Source organism: Moschus berezovskii, chromosome 17 (genome assembly GCF_049115385.1).
Source record: "Moschus berezovskii isolate FMDL1 chromosome 17, NW_MosBer_1.0, whole genome shotgun sequence".
Taxonomy (NCBI): Eukaryota; Metazoa; Chordata; class Mammalia; order Artiodactyla; family Moschidae; genus Moschus; species Moschus berezovskii.
The window spans coordinates 16,837,919-16,864,417 of NC_142476.1; the positions used below are offsets into that span (position 1 = coordinate 16,837,919).

The 26,499-nt window shown below is 52.7% G+C and overlaps 1 protein-coding gene across 1 annotated transcript in view; it reads right to left on the minus strand.

Moving 5' to 3' along the window:
- PLXNA2 (plexin A2) overlaps positions 1-26,499 on the minus strand; it is a 231,634-nt gene that overhangs the window by 124,440 nt on the left and 80,695 nt on the right. The window contains exon 4 of the mRNA XM_055419000.2: positions 4,729-4,863. Within this exon, the coding sequence (XP_055274975.2) occupies positions 4,729-4,863 (135 nt within the window). The remainder of the gene's footprint in view (positions 1-4,728; positions 4,864-26,499) is intronic.

Genomic DNA, 26,499 nt, shown 5'->3' on the forward strand with positions numbered 1-26,499 from the left:
AATAGAATAATTGCTTCCATCCCCATACTTCTTTCCCACCCACCCCGCGTACAGGGGGAGCTTCCCTTTCGGAGAGTGGCCAGTCTGACAAGTTGGGTGGAAACTGGGGCTATCAAGTTTCTTTTCATCTCGTGACTTAGGTTTTCACTTGGCTCACTGCCTGATTTTCCCTGGACCCGCAGTCTGACTTCCATTAGACACTGAGGATGTGGTAGCGCCTTGTATCCCCTCCCACAACATCTGCCAGTCGATTCGCTGTCGAGGAAGCCAGGGTGGACTTTCTAAGGAAGGGCCGGGCAGCCTATCAGTGGAGCACCTGAGCAATTAGTAGGATTGGGGGAATCGGGTCCCAAACGCTCCCCTGGGACCGGCCGGCCTTGGCTCTATTAACAGAACATTAACACCAACTTGTCAAAGGTCGTTAAGCAGTGGCACTAATAGCCCAACACTTCTTACTAGTCCTATTTCTTAATTACATTTAATTAACTAAGAGAGTGAGAGCAGGCTTGCCTGAACACATGAGCCTCTATCGGATTGTTCTGACTCTGTGGGGAGGGGACTCTCTCTAGGCGGGACTGGAGGCCGGGCGCCTGGTTCTACTCTCTTGCAGCATGAAGGATAAAACAGGCGTGGTGATTTGGGGGAGGGGAGGGAAACAGGGAGACAAAAGCTAGGGGCCCGGGGAGGCAGAGATGAGAGGCGGCTGCCCAGAGATTTACCGTAAAGTGGGGTGACGGGAACCCCCATTCCCGCCATGTCTTATAAAGTCTTAGGTCTTTCAGGGAACTCCAAAGCCTTAGATCATTGCCTCAAAACAGGAATCTGCTTATCCATGGTGGTGGTGGTACTTTATTAGTCCCTTCAGTCGTGTCTGACCCTTGCAACCCCATGGACTGTAGCCCTCCAGGCTCCTCTGGCCATGGGATTTCCCAGAGAAGAATACCAGAGCGGGTTGCCATTTCCTCCTCCAGGGGATCTTCCCAACCCAGGGATCAAACCTGGGTCTCCTGCATTGCAGGGCGATTCTTTATCAACTGAGCCACCAGGGAAGCCCACAGCCACCGTTCGATCCTCACTGCAGTGTTCATCCTTGGGAGAAGAAGTTCATATGAGCACACAGCCTCATAAAAACTCTCCTTCCGAAAGTTCTTTTGGTCTAACCTCAAGATGGTTTCCTGTGCTTCTGAGGCTATCTTCTGGAGATGGAAAAGAATCCTGATCCTCAGACCTTAGGCAAACTCTTTAATAGCTGAAAGAGACTCTACGCTCATATTTATTCTCTCCATCCTTCAAGCTGAGGACACTGAGTCCCTGACAAGTCCAGGGTCTAGGTCACCCAGCGGGTTAAAGGGGGGCCGGGGCGAGAACACAGGTCTCCTGGCCGGGCCTGAGGCCTTCTGGCTGGTGGTGCCGACCGCCACTTAGCTTCTTCCTAATCACCACCCACAGTCACCGCCCTCCTGAGTATGGGATCCTAAGGGCTGAGAGCTGGGAGGGGCCGTCAGGAATGAGTGTTTGCGGTATGCAAGTGACTCGGCAGGAACTCCCTGCTTGCCGTCTCAGCCAGAATCACATCGACCCCTGTGAGACGAGGTGGTGGGACTTGTCTGAGGCCACCCTTTTGAGAGCGTCAGGCCTCAGACATGATCCTGTTATTAGACACAAATCCTCCGTTTCCACCAGGATTCCCTGGTAGCTCAGATGGTAAAGTTTGCCTGCAGTGCAGGAGACCCGAGTTCGATCTCTGTCGGGAAGATCCCCTGGAGAAGGAAATGGCAACCCACTCCAGCATTCTTGCTTGGAGAATCCCACGGAGAGAGGAGCCTGGGCGGTGGGGGGGCTACAGTCCATGGGGTCTCAAAGAGTCAGACACGCCTGAGCGACTTTACCTCACTTCCTCTGTTTCAGAAGGGAGGAAATGGAAGCTGTTAAGGGGGTCACACATCCAGTATCAGAGCAAACACTGAACCTGAACGCACGTCATCCAATTTCATTACCATTAACTGTTCTCTGGCCACACCTTCAACCGCTCCCTTCGAGACGTCCAGGCTGTCTGTGAAAACTCTGCACTCGTCGCCGCTCGCCTCAGATGGCCCTCCTGAGTGGTTCTTGGGCCCCCTCCCTGAGCCCAGCCCCTAGTGAGATCTCCAGGGTACCGACTGGCACGTGGCCTGTGGCTCTCCAAGCGACAGGACTCCGAGCTCCACCACCAATCCCCCCAGACTCTGCCCACTGATCCAGGTTCCGCCTGGTACAGGGACCTCCCTGACTCACAGCTCACCTGATGCAAGACAGCCAGAGGGCACTGAACCCAAGCTCCTCCTATGACTCCTCAGCGTGGCAGTTACTACTGAGCAGCTCTGCTTTGGTGCAAACTGACAGGATCTGGGCAGCAGACCCAGACGATGAGACTGAAGGAGGGTTATTCAGAAATAAGCTGGAGACGCTCGGTTTAGTCAGAGCTGATGCTTTCAGAGGCAACATCAGATATGGTTTGGAGAGGTCATTATATTCCCCGAAGGCCACTTATCAGCCTCCAGCCCTTTCCGTTGGTCACGTCTTGAATTCAATTTCAAAAAGCATCTCATTTGAGTGAAAGATATGAACCCCGTGGACAGAGGAGCCTGGCAGGCTACACAGTCCACAGGGCTGCAAAGAGTCGGGCGGGACTGAAGCAACCGAGCATTTGCCCCAGAGACGTGTCTCAGCGTCGTCTGAGTCCCACCGAGGTCTCACCGGTCACTTCTGTTGGCTCTTTCTGCTTTTCCACTTCATGGGGCTCCAAGAACCCAAGAAAGAATTTTTATCCAGAGTTATCAGCTTGCTCCTCAGCCATACTTAACATCTTCTGAAAATACTAATATCATGTCAATGTGGCTCTATTTCAGGGGTCCCCAACCTCTGGGGTCTAACGCCTGATGGTCTGAGGTGGAGCAGGTGTAGTCACAACAGAAATAAAGGGCACAGTAAATGCAATCTGCTTGAATCAGCCCGAAACCGCCCCCCACCCCGCCGTCCATGGAAACATCGTCTTCCATGAAGTTGGTTCCTGGTGTCAAACAAGGTGGGGGACCACAGGTCTGTCTGATCCCTCTGACCATCCTTTTATGCACCTGCCTAGGGGACCATCTATTCACCCATCCTTCTAAGTCTGTAGATAATTCTGCAGAAGCATCCAAAACGGCGTTCATCAAATGATGACACGGTGTTACATTTGGGGGTGTTTGGTTTGGGAACTTGTTATTTGCTTTTCTGTATGTGTTATTTGAATTTGTACGGTGCCCATCTACCATTTTAAAGAAATAACTGTTTGTCTTATAAAAGAAAAACAGGAAGGAAAGGCAGAGCATTTATAGCCTCCAATCTGATGCTAAAGATTCCCTCGCTGGATTCAAAGCAACTTAAGGATAGTGACCAAGTTCCATTTATTTTGATGTTTTTCCAGAATGTTGTTCCCAATAAATACATGACCAGCCATTTTTTCCTCTTTTTTAGGGTTACAAGTTCCCATCTGGACCTGTTTATGCCTTGATCATGGGGGTTACATAAAGGAAGGTCAAAAAAAAAGGTGGCTTCAAGAGGATGTGGTTTAATTTGCCGATGATTAGCCTATGATTTGTGTCATCTCTTCTGAGAAGGAATTTTCAAGTTAGAGTTGCACCCCACTCCCCTTATGCCATCAGGTACCCGTTTACCTCAGCCTCCCTCCGCTCCGCCTTGTCCCCGATTCAGAATTCATAAACACAAACACGAAGGGGAGAAAGGGAATGCTGGGCTGGGTGAACAAAGTGTTTTGAGAATGACGCCCGAGCAGGGAGGCAGCTGGAGAAAGCTCGCTGGTCGTCCAGCACAGCATCCTTATCTAGCCCAACTCAGTGTCCTCCGCACCGAGATAGTCATGGCCCTGTCTGCCTCTGACGGCCTTGATCTTACCACGTGTGGGTCAATGCCGAGACTGCCGCCACTGCTGACCCACTGCTGACCCCCTGACAGTGAGTGGAAACAGAGCCAGCTTTCCTAAGGTCTACGCTTTGCTTGCTGCATCTCCATTGCTTTGGTGAATCCCCATCTTCCCCTTCTCTTGTCCTTCACTAAGGCTCTCCTTGCGTTTGCCTTCTCTCTGCTCCTACATATTCAGATCGAATAAAACCCCGAGGGAATAACGTTTCATCCAGGCGGGTGGGGAACCGACTCGGGGGTTAACCCAGCAAAGGAGAGAGGTCCATTTCTCAGGGCTCCCCATCTCTGGAGGCAGAGCTGCAGCTCCTCGGAGCTGGCCAGCTTCTACCCTGCATCCCTCTAAGACTCAGGCCAATACTTTTTTCTTTATCTCCTTCTGGGGCCCTATCTTGGGTCTATCTCTCCCAGGACTGAGTCCAGCCTGGAGGCCTGGATTATTTACACCTCTTTGGCTCCCTTAAGCAGCAGACTCTGTGGGCCCGGGGCAGTAAATCTACCTTCTAATCACACCAAGCTGCTCCGTGCAGTCTGGCCCGTTCTTGCAGAGCTGTTCATCATGTGCTCAGACAGGGTCTGTGGCCTGCAGAGAAGCTCCGGGAAGTGACTGGCCCCAGTGGCTTCTCCCTGACTCCCTGCAAAAGCTTCCCGGGGCCTCTGAGCAGCAGGCCCAGGGGTCTCTCTTGTTCTGCGGAAAAGCTTCTGCACAAAGGTCATGGGTTATCTGCGCCTCCTGCGCTCTGGAAAGCAGGGGTGGGTGCCAGCACTTACCTGCCTCTCAGACATGATGTACAGGTAGCGCTGGTCGATGGAGAAGGCCATGTCCCGGAGGATGGGGCTCCCGTCTTTGAGCACGGAGACCATCTCATATTGGACCCCACCGTGGGGGGGACCGTCGGCTCGAATCTGCACAAGAAACAAGGGTATCCTCAGCGTCCGTCCTCAGCAGTCCCTTGTGAATTCCCTGCCTGAGCCTAGAGCAGGTAGTTTAGAGAAGATAATCCTCACGTCCGGTCCCCAAGGGCTACCCTGAGGCAGGCGGGGTTACAGGGAAGACAGAAGTGCTTCTTAGTTCAAACAGCCCAGTTTCCACCAAAAGGAATCCTTTTCCAAGCAGTCTGAGTGTGCTGGTCTGACCTTCTAGGGTGGGTTTATTTGTGTGTGCGTACATGTCTTTAGGTGTGATCTGAATATCCTTATACGGTTATTCTTGTGTGTGGATGCACACGTTCACAGCACTGTGTGATGCGGGGGTGTGAGTATGTGCCTGAGCACACTTGTTTGCGTTTGGGGTAGGAGAATCAACATCTACACACAATGGTTCTGCCTTGAGCAGGTAAGGGAGGATGGTGGGACCAGCACACACACCATCAAAAAATGGGTCATCGAGAGATTCAAGATTTTAGGATCTCAGAAAGAGCTTTCTGCTCCCGCCACCCCACCACAACAATATCCCCTGAATGATGTGTGCAAATCCACCAGGTGATTTCGGTGAGCCAGGAATCCCCAAGGACAGAAATCTGAGAGTCAGTCTCAGAGTCCATCCCAGGATAAGAAATCAGGAAGAACCTAGAGATCATCTAGTCTGGTGCTTCTCAGGCTGGATGTACATTAGAATAATCCGGGGAGTTTTAAAAACACATGGCTGGATCCATTCATCAGGAACTCTGTGCTTGGGGACCTGGCATCTTCTTTGGGTTTCAAAGCTCCCCGGGTGATGCTAATGAGTAGCCAGGGTTTATAAGCACCAATGTCACCCACGGTTTTCAAACCAGCATGCCCTCAGAACTGCCTGAAGGGAGTAGAGAAATTCACCCCTGGGACTATCCCAGAGTTTCTGATTCAGCGGGAGTGAGGCCTGAGAAATTTCATTTCTAATAAATTCCCAGCCGATGTGGATACTACTGGACTGGGGGTTGGAGAAACATTCCCTTAGTCTAAGCAATTGGAGAAGGCAATGGCAAGCCACTCCAGTACTCTTGCCTAGAAAATCCCATGGATGGAGGAGCCTGGTAGGCTGCAGTCCGTGGGGTCACTAAGGGTCGGTCATGACTGAGTGACTTCATTTTCACTTTTCACTTTCACACATTGGAGAGGGAAATGGCAACCCACTCCTGTGTTCTTGCCTGGAGAGTCCCAGGGACGGGGGAGCCTGGTGGGCTTCCGTCTATGGGGTCACACAGAGTCGGACATGACTGAAGTGACTTAGCAGCAGCAGCAGCAGCAGCAGTCTAAGCAATACATGAAGCGTCCCGGTAGCTCAGGCGGTAATGAGTCTGCCTGCAACGCTAAAGACAGGGGCTCGATCCCTGGGTTGGGAAGATGCCCTGGAGAAGGAAATGGCAACCCACTCCAGTATTCTTGCCTGGAAAATCCCAAGGACAGTGGAGGAACCTGGAGGGCTACAGTCCAGGGGGTCGCAAAGAGTCGGAGACGACTCAGTGACTAACACTCAAGTTCTACATAGAATTTGGAAAGCCAGTGGAGAGAGGCCCCTGAGGACTATCAGTTCACACAGAAACAAGATGACCGGGAGTCCATGGTTTGAACACACTCCTCCTGCTCAGCATCCTATTTTCAACACAGAAGCTGACTGTTGACCAATATTGCCAACCCGGACCGTTTCTTTGTTCTCTGTCCATCTCAACCCCCTAGTTCAAGCCCACTTCCCCCATAAAGCCTTCTCCAATATCTCTACCACACTAATTGCTCCTCACCCTGAGGGCTTTCCACCCCGCCACCACACATTTTGTCCTGAGATTATAACCAATTGACTTGTTCATTGCGTATGTATTGGCTAATGCGTATTGACTACCTACTTAAATTGTTCTCTGATTGCCTCTCATGTGTGTAAGTCCACCAACATTGTGAAGGCAGGAACACTTTCTGTTTCCCTGAGGACCAGCCTCTGAGGACAATAATGAAACTGGGAACAGAGCTGGTGATGGATAAAAGGGAATGCTCGGGAAATGCTTATTGAAGGGACATGAACTATGATCCAGCTGATAAAGCGTCGTGGGCTCTTTAGTGCTAAATCAAAGTTGAGGTCAAAAGACGGTTTTCTCTGGATGATTTTAAGATGAAGTCCCTCCCTCCTACTCGCTGTGCTTTCTCTCTTGGACTTCTCACCGTCTCCGTCCCTCTGCCCATCTCTCTCCCACCCCACGGATAGCCAGGACTAGGACCTGTTCATCGCAAGGGCCACGCGTGGAGCCCGTGCCACAGTCAACATGCCAGCGTGGAGGAGTGGATGCACTTTCAGTTTCTACTGTCCAGGGAGGGGAGGTCAGGAGCATTTATTTGCTGCAGACTTGGGAAAGTTGGATTAGTGCTTCGATTCAAACTTTTCTAGCCTCCTAAGAGTTTGCGTACTTGCGGGGCCTGAGCCAGGGTACGGTCTGCGATTGTTGACTTGGGCTGGACTGGCGTGGGTAAGGAGACCATGATCCCACTGTGGGGCGGGGCACAGTGGTTCTGGGTTCCTAGTGGTGGGAACAGCAGATTCCTGCATGAGGCCCTGTGCCTGTATCCCAGGGGTGGGGACACTGGAGCAGGGCAAGAGGCAAGGTACCGTGTTCTTCTTGTCTGCTTTGTGGGTGACTCTGGCCTCGAAGATGAAGAGGTGACCTCAGTGGAACCAAAGGAACTCTGCTCTCAGCCACTCTTACCCCAGAAACTCCCTTCGAGTGGGCTCTTCTTTCCTCTCAATTCCTCTTTCGACCTTTTTCTTCCTAACTAGTAGCTTCCTACTGTTCCAAGCTGTTGCCTTGGCAACTGTCATTAAAGCCCCTCCTTCCAGGGAGGGGTGAGGGGCTGTTTAATTCATTCTTGTTGGGTGGAGGAAGACTCGGGGTCGGCAATGATGCGGTGGGGCTGAGGCTACTGCCCTCCACCCTGGAGCGAATGTCATGATGGATTCAAGCAGAGGCAAGAACAAGGGTCTCAGTCTGGGAAAACGCCCCACAATTAAAATAGCTCCCCTTAGCTTTCAGAGCAGCATTCTCTTTTAGATGGAGAAATCCATAATTTCCAAGAGATTCTTCTAGAAACACAGTAGCTTTTAATCACAAAAGTTCTCAGGCGGGACTTCCCTGGTGGCCCAGGGGTTAAGAATCTGCCTTGTAACACAGGGGACATGGGTTCAATTCCTGGTCAGGGAACTAAGATCCTACAAGCCACAAACAGAGAGAGTCCTTGCGTCTCAACGAAAGATCCCCACGATACAGTGAAGACCCTGCACTCACAACTGAGGCCAAATGGAGTCAAGTAAATACATGAATATTTTTTTAAAAGACGGTTAAAAAAAAAGTTCTCAGGCTACTGCAGGAGGTGGGGGAGATGTGACAGTCATGACTTCTGATTGGCTCAACCTCAATATTCCATATCCATAAAATGGGAGAGTTGAAGCTCTGCTTTCTCCTCTGAAGAGGAAATGTCCCAGTGCCGCTTACCACCCTCCCTAGGACAGCTGTTCCTCTCCAAAGAAGTTTTCATTCTCCTCCAGGCACTGGCTCAGCCCCAAGAGCTGCAGAACCATCATCCTACTTCAGGGCTGGCCAGCTCAGGATCTCCCCACCTGGGCAGGCTGGTTAACCCTCTGCCAGATAAACCAGCCTCCCTCCCAAGAGGCTGGGCACACACACTCAGAAGGAGGAACACCATGTCTGGCCCTCCCTCTCTGGGCCCCGGGACTAGATGGTACCCATGGCCAGGTTGGAGTGGAATCTTACCAAAGATAACTTATCATCACATACTCTGGTATGTCCCAGTTAGGACTAATCCCAGTCCTTAACTTTTTTTCTGAATAAGAAGCCTAAACACTTTTTTTCCTGTCTACAATCTGAATCTTTCAATAAACCAGTTGAGGCCAGAATCAAACCTACAGAACTCTGAAAACATCAGAGCTGAAACTAAACCAGAACAGAAAATGTTCTTGATACTGAACCTGAACTGAACTAGCCTATGTCATTCCCTCTAAATCCCTGGAGAGGGGAGCAGTCCTGCCCGAGAAGTCCGTACTATCCACCTTGAGCTGGTGCAGCTCTCCGAGATCCCGATGAGAAGACAGAAAAGATGGAGAAGGGGAACAGGGGGCTGGGGTCCCAGGGATGAGGTGCGGGTGGGACTGGCAGGCAGCAGGCAGGACGGGCCAGCTGGGCAGCAGAGACCGGTCCCTTCCCTGGTTCCTCTCTCTCCCTGCGGGCAGCACACCAAAGCGCGACACCAGGCTCTGGGGTTGCTGCTCTGACTGTGTTCTTGCTCTTGTCTGGGCTTGATTTCTGCCTCAGGTTCGCTTTCAGGTCAGTTACCTCACCTCCCTGAGCCTCAGTTTCCCTCTCTGAATAGGCGATCTGCTCCGTGCCTGTCACAGGAGAATCACAGACTTAGGAAACTGCTGGAGCTATGGGGCTTTGGAGCCCGTCTCATCCAGGCCCTTCCACTCGTGGACGCAGGTGGTCAGGGCTGGCCCTGGGGCTCCCACCAGCTCCATCCGGGGTGGTCCAGAGGAAAACATGGCTGATGAAGCCAACACCCCTGGACTGAGGAGGGACAAGGGGGCCCTGCTGTAATTCAAGCCCAGGGGTCCCCATCTTTCTCTGCCTTGGAAGCTTTCAGTTTCGACATTGCTCTCCGTCCTCACCAGACACAGGATGGTGGAGGCGGAGACTGCGGCAGAAACCCAGAGAAAAGCGGATTTTAAAACGCAGCAGCTTGCGTCTGTCCTGTGGTGTCCCACGAAATGAGTTCTCTTCAGCTTTGAGGCTTGCGCCCCGGGGCCAGGATCCAATGACCACAAGGACAACAGGACGCTGAAACAGGCCAGGGATCCGCTCCAAGAGAAGGGCGTTACCAGAGCGGGCCGCACAGGCCCCAGCCAGGTAATCCAACCAGGCAGAGGAGGAGCGTGGAGACGGCGCAGGGCAGGGAGGTGACGCAGGCCAGACGGGGAAAGCTGGTCACTTCAACCTGTCCTTCTAGTTGGGCTCCTCCTCTCCTGGGAGGGCGGGACCTCAGCGGACACGCAGAGTTAGCGGTTGTCCTTTTGCTTGGACAATGCTCAGAAGGTGGGACAAGATGGACAGTATCCTACAATGGAGGGCAACAGTCTCTACAGAGACCAGAGAAAGAAAAAAAGTGTGCCTAAACCATTGCACAAGGAGGTTGAGGCTAGTTCTAGTCAGAATTCCTGTTGAGAGGATCCCCTGCTGCAAGTGGGAGACTGCAGGAGACCGTACCCTCCTTCTCAGGGGGGCTTTGAACACAGGATGACTTCTTTGGTTCATGGTTAAATGTGGACCATCAAGGCAGGATGGACTTGGTGGACTTTTCAAAGGGCCCTGTTGGCCTAAATAATTTAATAATAGCTACCGTTTCTACTGGAGCTTCTTTGGTGGCTCAGCGGTAAAGAATTCACCTGCAATGCAGGAGATGCCGGGTGGATCCCTGGGTCAGGAAGATTCCCCTGGGGAAGGAAATGGCAACCCCCTCCAGTATTCTTGCCTGGAAAATACCATGGACAGAGGAGCCTGGCGGCCTACCGTCCATGGGGTCGCAAAGAGTTGGACATGACTTAGCGATTAAACACACAACACACACAACCACTTCTATAGCTTTTACCATGTGCTGACTGCTGTCGAAAGTGCTTAACAAAAATGAACTCATTTAATCCTTACGAGCCACCCCTGAAGGACGTATTATTACTGTTTTCCCATCGTACAGATAGGAAATTGGAGGCGCGGAGAAGGACGTCACTTTCTCAGGACCACACAGCTAAAGGCTGGCAGAGCTGGTTTCCCGTAGAATCCAGTTTCCCAGAGTCACTTGGTGACTCTCCTAAGAAATATTAGTGGTGCACACAGCCATTCACTCAGCTGCGAACAGAGGAGCTGGGTGACGAGCGTCTCAGCCCTGTCTTCAGCTGCCCTTCCTCTTTCAGGCCCCAAGGCCACCGTGGGACAATCACCTGTCTCCTAGAGGTGGCAGTAAACTCAGAGCCTCATTTGGGAGGACCGTGCTGGGAAGCTAAAAGTCAGCTGATGAGGGCTGGCTCTGGGGCAGGAGGAGGCGAGCTGAAATCCACAGGAGATTTACTGTCTGGTCTTCCAGGTGGGAGGGGCCTCTTCGAAAGGAGAATGAAATAGTAATCCTATTAGCAGTCACTTGCCTTTAAATCACAGCTAGGTCTGCACAGAAATTAATGACAGCCTCTTTACTTGAATATCCAATTCAAATCAGCATATCCAATTAACTAGCTTACCTGCAGGCCCCTCCAAACGCTTTTCCTTATGCATCAACTTCTTCTCTAGTTAGTTCTAAATTATGGAGCTTTTGCTTGGGATCTGACGCTCTCATATCGCATTATTAGTGGTAGTAGGGGTACTAGCAGTCGTAGTACTTTTGTAATAACTGCTGAGGAGCCATAGAACCGGGGATCTTCTTGGGCATCTCAGTAGGAAGCAGATTGGTTTGAGAGGCAGCACCCCGCAGAGGGAGGCGCTGGTTTGTGTCTGCAGGGCTGGGATCTAATCCCAGCTTTCTCATTAATTGGCTGTGTGACTTCAGGCAAGTCGCTTCACTTGTTTGTGTAATAGGTTCCGTGGCTGCCAAATAAGGGTGGTAACTCCTGTCCTCAGAGCTCAAGCAGGATGTTGTGAGAAGAAATGACTTGTTAGCCATGAATTTCAGGACTGTCCAATATTCATTCAGGACATGGCCTCCTGGGAGCTAGGCTTGTGTTGAGAGCTGGGGACGCTTCGAGAAAGGGTCCCCTTAGGAAGCCCCAGGAATAGGCAAGTGGACAATCCCATCAGACCTCACACACCTGGGCTGCCCCGTGTGACAGAGATTTGTGGGGGGAAATCCAGGGAGGCTGGCAAGGAGGGGAGGGCTTCTTGGAGGAGCTGATACTAAAACTGAGAAGCAGGAGGGGAAGGAAATACAAAGTCTTTGGAAACTTTATAAAGTGTGACATAAACATAGAAGTGTGATTGTTATGTCCAAGCGCAGATTTCTTGGAAACTCGGTTTGTCAGACCTGAGTAAATTTGGAGAGGGTGAGGCTTTTGATATGTAGTCACTGAGGGCTCAACAATTTCAGCAGGTCTTACCACCGTGTGTCGTAAAATTCCCCTTGGAGGAGGCCCTTATTATTTGATTTTATTTCTGCCTCAGGACTCTGGGCTTGTGCAGTGCATGGTGTGTGTGTGTGTGTGTGTGTGTGTACACACTGAGTCTCTTAAAGAAGGTAGAGAAGCCTGCTGCTGCTCAGACTGAACTTGGGAGTGAGTTAATGAGCGTGTGTATCTGCAGCTGTGCGTTTAGTGCTTCGAGGGCGGGGATTCTTGAAGTTTATTTTTGCAGTTTCATGACCCGAATTATTTATAGATTGAAGTCTCTGGTAGAATCGGTCTCCGAGACTCCTCCTCCCTCTCTCCGGCACTCACTACACGTGAATCCACAGACGGACCCAGGCACACAGCAGCAGCGACCTCCGGGGTGCTGGAAGGGGCTCAGTGCCCCTCCCTCAGCCCCCAATCTCTGCAAACGGTAACTAACCACACGGAGCCACACACGGTCCAGTGGGCTGAGGCTCCCTGGAGGACAGCTGGGAGCCTGCCCCTAAATGCTCGGATAACTGCAGAGGACACAGGAGCCTGGACAACTCGGCCCGCGGGCTGCATGGAGCCAGGAGAGACGAGGGAGAGGGAGACTAAGGATCCTTCCTGTCCACGAGATGGAAGGTCACTGAGGTGTGCGAAACCTGGAGAGCTCCAGCGACCTCACCCTTGTGTGCACACGCGCGTGCGTGCGCACACACACACACCCTCCACACACACACACACACCCTCCACACACACACACACACACACCCTCCACACACACACACACCCTCCACACACATACACGTGGACACTTCCTGCACCGGCCCCCAGTGAGCTGTCGGTCAATCCTGGGGCTTTGACACTGGAGACTGACATTTCCAGGTTCAGTTATTTCTATTTCTGTGCATGTTAGGAACCTGCCCTAGATTGTATTCAGGGGGTGGACAGGCTAGCACACAGGCCTTGCTTGGGGCTAGAGGCTCCTGGATTTCAGAAGGCCAGGTCAGGGAGGGTTTTCTCCTGGAGAGCAGGGAGGGGGTCCCAAGAGGAACCACTTGCCTCTGGACTTCTGCATCTTGGGATGGGCTGAGAAATCTGGCTTCTGAGGACAGGGGATGTGGTGACTATATACTGAGCAGGGACTCTGACCTGGGGTTGGGGAGGTTAGCTGGGGTTCTCTTCTAAGTCATGACTTCTCTGCTCCTTATCAGCCAGGGGTGGCTGGCCAAGGCATCACCACCCAACGGCCCACAGAGTGGCGAGGAGCAGGCTGTATTCATGCCTTCCTGGGGGTAAGGACCGACTGCACTTCCCAAGGGCGCCAGCTCCTGTCTCAGGGCCTGGCCCTGTACTTCTCAGGGGAGAGCAACGCCGAGGCCCAGAAGTCCCAGAATCCAGCGTCTGGGGTCTCGCTCTACCAGGGAGGGCTGGCAGGGGTCGGGGAAGGGACAAGGGAAACCAAGAGAGGGGAGTGACGCGAGGCAGTTCCGGAGCACGGAGCTCTGACCTGAGACCAGCCCTGCCTTTCAAGGATGCTCCAGCTCACAGCCTGGGCATGTCAGGAGGCTCCGGGAACAAGCTGAAGCTGCCAGGGGCAGAGGAAGCACTTGATTGTTCTGGGAAACAATAAGATAAACACAGCGAGGGCGGAAGAAGCATTAAGCAGCCTCAGATGAAATCAAATCGCGCAGCAGCAAAGCAATAATTCACCAGGAGCGCATAGTCTGGGGGCGGGGAACGTGGAGGGGTAGCAGGAGGAGTTCATAAAGAATAATGAGCGTCTCTTGCTAAATTCAGAATCTCTGTTTACCCAAAGCTCGAGCAATGTTGGAGCCTCAGGATCTCCATTCAAGCCATCACAGCCAGGTGACTGGCCTGGGGAGGCCCTGGCCGTGTGGGGATACCATCTAACCGCTTAGGCTTTTTGAACTGGGAATGATTTAGAACCAACCTTTAGGTCCACGTGGGGGCAACGCAGGCTCCACCAGGTTCTGAAACAGCATGCAGCGAAGACGAGGCTTAAGGACAGATGCCCCCCAGGGTTAACTACTACCTTGGAAAATTTCCAGGGGGCGCTAGCGGAGCGGCGTGGGGGTGGGGCAAAGGAAACTAACACTTCCTGGGGCTGGATATACAGAGGGCTTTTGAATGGCTTATCTCCCTTTATCAATTAGTTCAACATATTTACGGAACATCTATTGAGCGTGACAACCAGTGTGCAAAAAAGCTAGAGATACAAACGTGAACAATCTTGAAAACACTCTGCTGAGGGCCTTCCTATCTTACGGCGTGAGAAACAAAGTATCCAGCGCAGGATCACGCCGCTAGCAGGGAGTCTAGCGACCTCCAAGCGGAGGCTGCCCGACTGCAAAGCCTGCACCCTGTCTCTTTCACCGAGCCATCCCCTGGGGCCTCGGTTTTCCCTAAGTCAAACACGAGGACAATGCCTGCCCTGGGACTAAAAATTACATCTAGAAAGTGCTGGGTGTCCCTGGAGATAAGTCCCGGGGAACAAAATAGATCATATAGCGGTCTCCTCCGGGGTGACAAAGAAGGCCACCTGCAGCTGGAAAAAGAGCAAAAAAGGGCAGGTGCTGAAGAGGGTTATTACACTCTTCAATTAACTCATTCTTTTCAATGGCCTAAAACTGCCCCACATTTTATAATCTGGAACAGTAATCTCTTGCTTTCATTAACACGGAGGATGGTATTTCAGGCTGGAAAGATAGGCAGGGAGGTCGAGGCTGTGAGCATGGCTTCCTGACACTGGGCTTGTGCCTAAGTGCAGGAGCCTCCCTGAGACTTAGAAAGGAAAAGTCAGTTTTTAAAAACGCATGTGGCATGTGTCCACCACGGAGCAGAAAATGCACAGCGAGTGTGAGAGACGCGTCCGTGGCGCTGTGTTTCTCTTCCCGCTGCTGGCGGGCGAGGTCTGAGTCTTTACTGCCTCTTATCTGTGTTGCTGCAATAACCTGAGAAATCTCCCGGCCTCCAGCATATTCCTGCTCTAATCTGTTCCACCAAACACTGCAGATTAATCTTCTTAAAACACTTATTTGATCCTGCCTTTTCTGTATGCAAAATCCTTAAATTTCAGGTGTTTGTAATTTTCTTTCTCTAGCTTATCTTAGTCTCCTTTTTTTTTAAGTGATGAACACACACCACTTTTGGAAGATGAAATAAAGGAAATCTCTGCATGCATCCATGCACGCACACACACACACACACACACACACAAATTACCTGTAATTGTTCCAACTGAAAAGTTAGAAAAGTTGGCATGCCGCCATGTGTCACTCAGGGGTCTAACTCATATGACCTTCTCACCATTTTCCAATACAGTTCAGTCGCTCAGTCGTGTCCAACTCTTCGTGACCCCATGGACTGCAGCACGCCAGGCTCCCCTGTCCACCACCAACTCCCAGAGTTCACTCAAACCCACGTACATCGAGTCGGCGATGCCATCCAGCCGTCTCATCCTCTGTCGTCCCCTTCTCCCACTTTCAGTCTTTCCCAGCAATTTTTTCCCCAGTTGGGTCCCCAGGTTCTTGGTTTTTATACCTCTGCTTAAGAATTTATTTTACTTCCTAGATCCTAATCATCCTTCAAGGCCCAACCCAAACGCCACCTCCTCCATGAAGTCTACACCAGTCCCTCCTTTGAACCCCCACAGTACCTAGCGTGACTGCTGGCACAGGTACTTGTGAACACGTGCAGTAATCTTTCCTGAGATGGTTGTCAGTCCCTGGAAAACAGACACTGTTCTGTGCAGCACCACGTGCCTTATGTACTGGGTCCTGCTGTGGACTGAGTAGGAGCGCAGGGACGCATACTGAGGCGGGATAGATTCTTGCTGCCGAAACCAGGCAGGGCTGGAACGCAAGTCACCGCCTACGTTTACTGAATCCCTCTTATTGTTAGACAGGGCTTCCCAGGTGGCTCAGTGGTAAAGAATCTGCCTGCCAATGCAGGAGATGCAAGTTCAATCCCTGGGTTGGGAAGATCCCCTGGAGAAGAAAATGGCAATCCACTCCAGTATTTTTCCCCAGGAAATCCCATGGACAGAGGAGCCTCGTGGGCTACAGTCCATGGGGTCGAAAAGAGTCGGACATGACTCTTTTAGAGTCACTAAACTGTTTAGTCAGTTTGGACGGAGCGACTGAACAACAACGCCACATTGTTGGATATCATGCCGAGGACTCCACACACATCTCACGTGCGCCTCACAAAGGCCTTAGTATCCCGTGTCATAGACGGGAAACTGGGGCACAGAGGTGCGAGTAACTTCCTCAAGGTCACAGAGCTGGCATGCAGCAAGCCAGAACTCAACTCTCTCGGGCCTCTATTTTCCCATTTATAGAAAAGAACGGGGAGAAAACGAGGCAGTCACGTCCATATATCTACCCCATCCACCACCACCAAATCTTCCGGAAACTGGCACACACACGCTGCTCACATCAGTGTCTGCTGAAACGATCTTTTTTTGGCTCCCATGGGATTGGTAAGAGCTCTTAGCAGGAGGTGTTGGAGAAGACTCCTGAGAGTCCCTTGGACTGCAAGGAGATCAAACCAGTCCATCCTAAAGGAAATCAGTCCTGAATATTCATTGGAAGGACTGAAGCTGAAGTTCCAGTTCTTTGGCCACCTGATACAAAGAGCTGACTCACTGGAAAAGACCCTGATGCTGGGAAAGATTGAAGGCAGGAGGAGAAGGGGACAACAGAGGATGAGATGGTTGTTTGGCATCACCAGCTCAATGGACACGAGTTTGAGCAAGCTCCAGGAGATGGTGAAGGACAGGGAATCCTGGCGTGCTGCAGTCCCTGGGGTCACGAAGAGTCAGACACGACTGAGAGACTGAACAGCAACAACTCTAAACACTCGAGGTGCCACTCTGAAAAGAACCACTAAGCTGGAGCTCCGCTGACTCGGCGACAGGCGGAGAGTGAGGGTGAGGGTCACGAAGGCGGGGTCAGAGTTGAGGTCTGAGGAGCAGGGTCAGAGAAGGGAAGGGCGGTGAGGACAGAAAGCCTCCACTACCTGAAATCCGGGGCGGCCGGTGCGGCTCTGAGCCGCCCTATAGGCTCTAATGTGTCTGACTTTCCGGCAGAGCCCAAGGGCAGAGCAGACAGCTGAGGACAGGTCTAGCTCTCTTAAAAGATTCTGTTTGAATAGCTGTCGTCACACCTTTCCCCATCTCCCCTCCCAGGAGAGGGACTTTAATAATGAGCTGCTTCATGACAACAGACCCCTAATTAATTCATTGCTGTTCTTCGGGGGCCAGATCATTCTAATCAAGGTGGGCTGGGGATGGGGTGGGGTGACAAGGACAGTCTCGTTTGCTCGATCCGTCAGGGACTCTAGCCACCTACCCGGGCCTCGCTGCTCAGAGACCCTTCCCAGTCACCAGTTTCTCTCGGGCTGGGCACCTGCTTCTCCTCGATGCCCGCCCCCTCCCGAGCTAACACCCCACAGCTGCTGGGCGCAGCGCCAGCATGCAGCCCCCGCTGGGGCCTGGGTGCCACACTGCCTGCCGCAGGTGCCAGGGGCTCACGGAGGAGGCTGGCGAAGGCACGAAGCGGGCTCAGCCGGCCTTGTGCACAGCAAACCTCGTACCGCCTTTTCTCTGAACAGAGCATCCCGTGGGCTCCAGGGTCAGCAGGATGCAGACACTGCCCTTCTTTTCAGGCTTCCCATCCTCCCGACCCGAGAGGGTCGCACTGCCCGGCAGGCTATGAGCCCCTGGACCCACATGCCACGGCACCCAGCGTGTGGCTGTCTGCAGCTGGTGGAACTCTTCCCATGAGGATGTGAGCAGCGGACAGGGAGCTGTCCCAGGGAGACTGTGAAACGGAACATAAGACTCCCCCGCAAGGCAGGCCACGCTTGGAAAGGAAGAAAGTGAAGTCTCTCAGTCGTGTCCAGCTCTTTGTGACCCCATGGATTGTAGTCTACCAAGCTTCTCCACCCATGGGATTTTCCAAGCAAGAGTACTAGAGTGGGTTGCCATTGCCATCTCCACACACTTGGAGATGATGGGAATCAGAGTGCCCGGGTCTCATCTCTGTGAGGAGGGAGGTCTCTTCAGAGGGGTTTGCCGTTTCTTCTCTGACACGTCAGGCTTCCCTCCTGACAGGTTTGACTGTCCAGTCAGGGCTGACGTCTTAACTGGCTGCGGGTTGAAGCCACATGGGGGCCCTCAGTCAAGGGAGTTAATTTTCACTTTCTTCATATGCAAAAATGGTAAAAAAAAAAAACAACAAACGAAAAAATACAGCCAGCATGACAAGGCTACGGTGAGGGCAAATTAGATAAGGAATGTGGAAACAACCGGGAATCTGGAAAGGGCTGCACGAGGTGAAGACTTTCTGACCAATTTACTCCTGATATACTGACTTGGTGGGGCCAGACTGAGGAGGAAAACTGGGCTGGGAGGGACTTCTTCAGGGGCCCACGGGGGCCACTGACTCCCTGCCCCCCAACTCCCAGCCCTTTCGCAGGGGAACAGCTGGGGAAGCAGGCGGGGGTGGGCAGCGAGGGCAGGCGCGGCGGGCGCCCTTTGTGGGGCGAGAGGTTGCTGCCTGCTTTTGAAGGCAACCTCTGAGCGCGGAGGGGTGGTTTTGCCAGGGTCTCCCCAGGACCTGTGCTGGGGATGCTGAGGGCGGAGGCTGCTGGGCCCTCAAAGGATGGCTGCGTTCCGCTGCAGACTCTTTCTGCTCTGTGAGAAAGAGACAAGTAGGGGGAGGCCCCCGGCTTTTCCCCACAGAGAGAAGGCCGCTCGGGGCAAACCTCCCCACTTCTAATCTGCTCCTTGAAAGAAAGAGCTGGAAGGAGCTGTAGCTTGGCTTTTGTGCAAAGTACTAAGGCGACCCCCTCCGTGCCCCTCCCACCCCCACCCCCCCAAATCCTCTCTATTTTTTCCCTCTTAAAAGAGTGCTCCACCTCTCCAGGGACCGGAATCATTAACTGAACAGCACTTTGCCTCTTATGGCTTTTGACAATTTGGCAGTGAGCTGGAAAGTACCAGAGAAACCGCGGAAAAAAAGCAGAGCAGGAGAGGGTGGGGCCAAAGGGGTGTGTCCCGAAGACCAGCCTGGTGTGAGCCCGCCTGGCCGACCCTGCGATGTTCCGGATGGATCTGCCTCTCTCATCCCGCCCAGCTCTGGGCGTCTGCCCTTCTCTCCGCCGTCACCCGGAGGTTGCCTGGGGCTGGCTGGCATTCAGTCTAGACAAGGGCTGCCTCCAGGCGAATCAGGGAGGGATGCCCCTCACCCCACCACCTGAATCTCACCACAACTTGCAGAGGAGGGTCCCCTGAGGGCAGAGGTCTGGAGAGAGACCACGGGGCTGAGCAGGGAAGGTTGGGCCTTCCCTACAAGCAGAGACGGACCTTCCTTTGCTGAAAGGCCAAGTCCTGGGCGTCTCCAAAGAGGAAATCAAACAGGGGAGAGAAAGGAGGGTCACGGATTTCCCAGTCAAGCGGTGATAAACACGAAGCTGAAAGGGGAACTTGGGTTGGATAGCTGCAGAACTGCTCTGGATCATCCCAATCGTTAGGGAGTGATGGCTTTGAGGGGATTTCCCAGAGGGGGGCCACGGGTCCCTGGTCGCCCTGGTGAGCCTCCTCGTCTTGTTCAGGCCTCCTCTCCCCATGCTCGAAAGGTCGCCTTCTTCAGTGACCCTGGAATGCAGCGCAGCTGCCACTAATTGGGCACATACTATGTGCTGCATGAGGCAACAGGAGCCTTATTCCAAGTACCGACTTTGCTCCCCCAAGCCCATCGCGCTGATGGAGACGCGGGGCCTCAGAGAGCTCAGGCTAGCTTTCAGTCACACAGCGAGCACGTGGCAGAGAGAGGCTGGAACCTGGGTCAGTTTGATCATACAGTCCTTGACTAAGCTGCATGCCTGCCCAGTGACGCTGGGAAAGACCGAAGACAGAAGAAGAGGGGTGGCAGACGGTGAGATGGTTGGAGGGCGTCATCGACTCTACAGACATGAATCTGAGCAAGCTCCGGGGGATCGTGAAGGACAGAGGAGCCTGGGGTGCTGCCGTTCACGGGGCCACAAAGCATCAGACATAGTGACTGAACAACAACGCCTCCCCAAAATGCATTCACTCTTGTCTTATAAAGGATGTTAACATCTTACTATCTATCATTTTAAGGCTCTTATTCTGCTGTCTGAGCCCCAATGGAAGTGTCCACAAAAACAATAAATTCCCAGAAGCTGAAGCTGTCGAGTTCATTTTATTCAACTTTCAACTTTTAATCACCCCTCTGAGTGCCAAGCACAAAGAGGGGTGATTAAAAAATTGCATTCTGTCTTTGAATTAAGTTAGAGCTCCAGAAAGCCACAAACTTGGGCCTCTAAAGCTTAACCAGCAAGTTTCACTTTCCTCAAAGGCCTTATCCACTTGCTGTTTATTGTTGGTTACTCTATAAGAGCAGTTCACTGAATGATGACTGCTACAAGGATATCACAGCCCTGACACTTCAGTGGAAGTTAAGGTAAGAAACTGCCATATACAAGACACTTCTGATTTTGATGTGAAACTTTTTTTCCTGGTTTCTGTATAAGGGCTCACATGGTGAATTACTTACAGAATGTAATGTCTGGAAATTGTCTCTCCTGAAACATAAAAATCTCTTCTATTGGAGATTAAAAATTTCTAGTTCATCCCATTTCCCTTTTTGATGTGGCTGCCAGGATACTCAGGGCGAATTTGAGGCTGGGTGCTGTTGTCTATTTTGGCTTTATTCATAGCATATTTATTTTTGTTCCTCTCACGACTTGGGCTTTCTAGTTCAGGGATGATTTTCGTTATAAATGTTTGCCAATCTTTTATGCCACCTAATTCTTTATTTGGAAAGAAGTGGGCTGGTACATATAAATGCATATAAATAATCACTTTCAAGTACTCAAACCCTGTGCACTGCACAGGCTTGCATTTTGCTGTTGGATGCCTTGGTGTTTTGTCAGGTCTTTGCACAATGTGCTCAGATCCTTTATGGACAGGAGCTGGCCAGGAGGTGTTTTTGGGCTATTTCCAGGATGGTTTTAGTGTACGTGAGAGGGAAGAGGTGAGGAGATTATCGCTCATAACTTAGAGCCAGAGTCAATTTCCGTTCTGTTGGGCTAATGAAAATCCATACATCAGTGATGGGTTTGGCCCCTAATACTGCTCCCTCAGATCAGTTCAGTTCAGCCACTCAGTCATGTCCAACTCTTTGCGACCCCATGGACTGCAGCATGCCGGGCTTCCCTGTCCATCATCAACTCCTGGAGCTTACTCAAACTCAGGGTCCCTAGCTATTTGTAGAACAGAACAATGAATGAATAACTTAATGAATGAGTGTCTCTCTGAGCCAGGAGCTTCTTCTCCTAGGAGAGGAGGCAAGGACTGGCAGGAAGCCGCATCTTCAGGCCACAGAGGGGACTCCAGATCACTAGGAGCCCAAAGGAGCCATGCTCTTCGTCCCAGCCTCGTCCCTCCGCAGGGATGAACCTGCTCATCACCTGCACTGTGGGTGGCAAAATGGGTCCGTGTGTCGGGCGCTAGAAGAAGGAAAAGAAGGAAGGCGGGGGAGGCCTTTCTGTTCCCCGCTCCCGCCTTGAAAGGGACCCGAAGGCCAGCCCGCGGGGACTGTGGGGCGGGAGGCGGGCTGCGGGATGTCTGCTGTCACCAGCAAGCCCTTCCCCTCCTGCCCGCCGTCTCCTTCCCTCTCTTCCTCGTGTTTCTCCTGGCAATTCCACTTTCTCTGCGAGCCTGTTATTTCTCTCTGTCTTTCTCTGTGCTGTCTCTCTGCCTCTCTTCCTGTCTGTCTCCAACACACACAGACACACACACACAGACACACACACAGACACACACAGACACACACACACAGACACACACACACATTGTCTCCAACACACACACACACAGACACACACACACAGACACACACACACACACAGACACACACACACACACACACACACACACACACTGTCTCCAACACACACAGACACACACACACACACACACACACACACACTTCTCCCGGATCCCCAAGAGAAACTCTTGGAGCCCTCCTCCTCATCTCACAGACCCGAGATACCGCCCAAGGGCTGAAGACCCCAGGCTGGAGCGCAGGCTGCTCGCGCCTTCCACCCTGGACTTCCATTGTAATCCCAGTGGCTTTGCCCACATCAGTTGGGCTAATTTTTCCTGTAATTAAATGGGAGCCTCCCCCCCTCCACCCCCCATTCCATCTCTAATCCCAGATAATTAGCTCTCTGATTGCCAGTGCTGGGCAGGAAACCTCGTGTTTGGAGAGGGATTTTGGACAGACGGATTAGGCAAACACTATGCAGGAAGTTGCACTGGGAAAACAGGCTGTTCTCAAAGTTTGTTGTGAAAAGAGATTTGTGGTGGGCAAAGGGCCTGTTCCCTCCAGGTGGTCTGAGCTGCCTCTGACCCTGTCGGGTTCTCCAACAAAGGATAACTTGACTCAGATTTCAGGACCCCTCTGGTGGGCGCTGTTTCCAGCCCACTAAGCTGAGGGTATTCCGGGGGTGGGGGGTACCTTCCTGCTCATGGAGAAACAGGGGGAGAGGCCCACAGGTGTGGGTGGGTGAGCCAGCCCATGCTGGCTCGGTGGCTGTTGTTCAGTCGCTCGGTCCTGTCCAACTCTTTGTGACCCCATGGACTGCAGCACGCCAGGCTTCACTGTCCTTCACCAACTCCCAGAGTTTGCTCAAACTCATGTCCATCGAGTCGGTGATGCTATCCCGCCATCTCATCCTCTGTCCTCCCCTTCTCCTCCTGCCTTCAGTCTTTCCCAGCATCAGGGTCTTTTCCGTTGAGTCGGCTCTTCCCATCAGGTGGCCAGAGCATTGGAGTTTCAGCTTCAGCATCAGTTCTTCCAATGAACACCCAGGACTGATTTCCTTTAGGATGGACTGGTTGGATCTCCTTGCCATCCAAGGGACTCTCAAGAGTCTTCTCCAGCACCACAGTTTGAAAGCATCAATTATTTGGCACTCAGCCTTCTTTATGGTCCAACTCTCGTATCTGTACATGACCACTGAAAAAACCATAGCTTTGACTAGATGGACCTCTGTCGACAAAGGTATGTCTCTGCTTTTTAATACGCTGTCTTGGTTTTGGGTGGTGATTGAAGGTTAATCAAATATGGTGGGTGATAACACAGCACCATGACCCCCCTGACCAGGGACATGGACAGATAAATCCCGCTCCAAGAGGCTTTGGGAGGACCCCCCAGAGAGGGAGGCGGCAAGGAGTCCTAGGGGTCAGGGTCTCCAGCTGAGGCTGGCACTTGTCACTGCCACTGCCACTGTGTCGTCAGCTGCTCTGTAGAGAGGATGGTCGGGGATGGTCTCCGCCTGATGTGAAGAGCCGACTCATTAGAAAAGACCCTGATGCTGGGAAAGATTGAAGGCAGGAGGAGAAGGGGACGACATAGGATGAGATGGTTCGATGGCATCAACTCGAGGGAGATGAGTTTGAGCAAGCTCTGGTAGGTGGTGATGGACAGGGAGGCCTGGCGTGCTGTAGTCCATGGGGTCGCAAAGACACGACTGAGCGACTGAACTGACTGACTGACCTGGACGGCGATCTAGATGTCTTCCTGACATGGACTGGGGGAACACTCTCTGGCCCTGGAGTGAGCACAGGGTGGCTTGAACTCTGAGGCACCTCCTTCTTTGGAGCTACGGGGAGCCTTGAGGTTGGCTCACTCTGGTTCTGAGAGGAAGGGGCAGGAATCTATGCCGGGGGCTGGTGCGGAGGGGATCTGTGCTTTTAGAGCCGGGAGAGGGCGTGCAGGCCGGTGGGCTGGCACCTGGGGGATTCACCCAGCCTGCTGGTTAAGGCGCCGGGCACTGCGTTCCCACAGCGGCAGCTCCTCCAGCGGGCTCCGGGTGCGGGGGAGGAGGTGGGCAGGCCGGGGATGGATTCCACATGGGCTGTCAGGTTTGCCCACAGCCCGGCTCTGAGGCTCCTCTGGTCTCTGCAGCTCCTCCGCTCTGATTCAGCTGCAGGGCGAAAGCCTGCTCCGGAACGCCAGTGAAACCCAACCTGCTGCTCCCACCAGCCTCCCCCTCGCCCCCTGGGCACCAGAGACGGTGCTCTCCTTCTCTGCCCCTTCCCTCCTTCCTGGTGACAACCCCCCACCCAGTAAAGCAGGAATGCTTAGAGCTGGGAATTTGGCTGCTGGCTGGGCCCCCAGCTCTGCATCTCTGACCTACCTCCTCTGGGGAAAGAAGTAGCCATATACTGTCCTGGGTTCAGGTTCTGGATATTTGAGCATGAGGTGCCTGCATGGGGAATTGGGGGAGAGAGGGCAGAAATGCCTCGTGTCTCTCTGACTATCAAATCCTCTTGTTCACTGTGACCCAGGCATGGGAGGGAAGAAGGGAGGAGCCAGAAGCAGGCAGAACAAGGCAGTCAGACATCACTGGGCTGCTGCCTGGCTCCCAGACCCACAGCAGCTTCTCACTGAATCCACTCAACAGCCTAGAGGGAAGGGGGGCTCTCTCCTTCTCCATGCCACAGACTAACATGCTGAGGCTCTGGGAGACCTGGAGCAAAGATTTGACCACAAGCATTCCTGAAGATCTGCGTGCCGGTGATCCAACTAGTCCACCCTAAAGGAAATCAGTCCTGAATACTCACTGGAAGGACTGATGATGAAGCTGAAGCTCCAGTACTTTGGCCATCTGATGCGAAGAACTGACTCATTAGAAAAGCCCCTGATGCTGGAAAAGACTGAAGGTGGGAGGAGAAGGGGACGACAGAGGATGAGATGGCTGGATGGCATCACCAACTCGATGGACATGAGCTTGAGTGAACTCCTGGAGTTGGTGATGGGCAGGGAGGCCTGGCGTGCTGCAGTCCATGGGGTCGCAAAGAGTCGGATATGACTGAGCGACTGAACTGACTGACGTGCCAGTGATAGCGCTTAAGGCTTTGCGGATATAGAAACAAATGCAACAGCGATCACGCCACAGAGGCCAGGACTGTTTTCCTTATGTCACATAATTAATAGATTAATTATTCTCATAGACGGCCCACCGGGTCTCATAATATAATAGACTTCCACACGCCCTCACCCACTCATTACTGTTTAAACACGATCCAGTTCATTTCTGTCCCACAGAGAGGGGAAGGCAATATTGTCAAAGCGGAATGAGGGGATCACGCAGGGACGCCCTGCCTGACTCAGTGTCCCTTTTGGTATCAAGGTCCTGCTCTCTGGTGAGCTCATTTTAAAGTTTCTGGAACCTTCCAGCATGGCCTCCTCCATCCAGGGGCGGTACTCCTGATTGCTCAGGTCTGCCTTGGGTCGTTTGTTAATGACGGGCAGGCTGGAGGTGATGCTACCTTGTCAGGGCTGATTAGCTGGGCAGAAATTTGCATTTTGCTTCTGAAAGCCAGCTTGGGGTTGGCTGGCAGAAAGCAGCAGGGCTCCAGCTTCCGTAGAGAAAGCCCTGGAGGCCAGGCATTTGAATTAACCACAGAAGCCTTTTCTCCCCTCTCCCTCCACTTCCTCAAGCCCCTTCTTCACCTCTCCCCTCACACCACAAGGCTGGTTAACCACAGCAAGGGTCTCTCTGAACGTGCTGGCAGAAGAAAAGGCTCCCCCCCACCATTTTTTTTTTTTTTTTCTTCTGCAAAGAAGACACAAACCTCCCTCCAGCCTCTCTGGAGAATCGGCCAGGGAACAGGCTGTCTCAAAATGCCATTAAAACATCTCTCAAATTAAAAACAGCCCTGGAAGGTGTAGCCTCACGAGAGCGGCTCAGGGAGACGCGAAAGGTGTCCATTCACCACCCGAGTGTGGATTAGGGTCAAAGGCGCCGGCCCAGGCTCGGGTCCCTGGCTCTGGCCTGGGACACACAGCTAGCCCGGGGCAAGACGTCTCACCTCCCTGAGCTCTGACCTCACCCTTACTAATGACACAAACACAACTGTTCTCTTTCTGCCCCCTCCTTAATTTCAGGGAAGCGACCCCATTCCGCACAGAGATAAGGCTCGCTTCTCATCGGATGCCACCTTCTGCGCCTCCCTCCCCTGCCCTCACTCTCAGTCGCGGTGCTATTTTAAGTTGAGGCTTCCAGCCAAAACCCGTACTTTATTAATGACGCGTCAACTACTCTCTGTAATGTTTAACGCGTTTTCCAGACTGTATCAAATCCACAGTGAAGGGAGGAGTCTGAATGTGCCTGGGTGCCTGGCAGGGAGGTGCTGGGAGGGGGTGGGATCCAGCCGGACCGTGTCTCCTGGACTCGGCTCCCCTGCACCCCCACCCCCCACCCCTGGAGTCTCTGTTAGGGTCAAGCCCCGATCTGGATCGCCACTCCGACTGGAAGGTAGGAAAACCTGCCTCAGTAGAAAGGGCCAAAGGGCTCAGCACAGTGGGCATCCGTTAGCA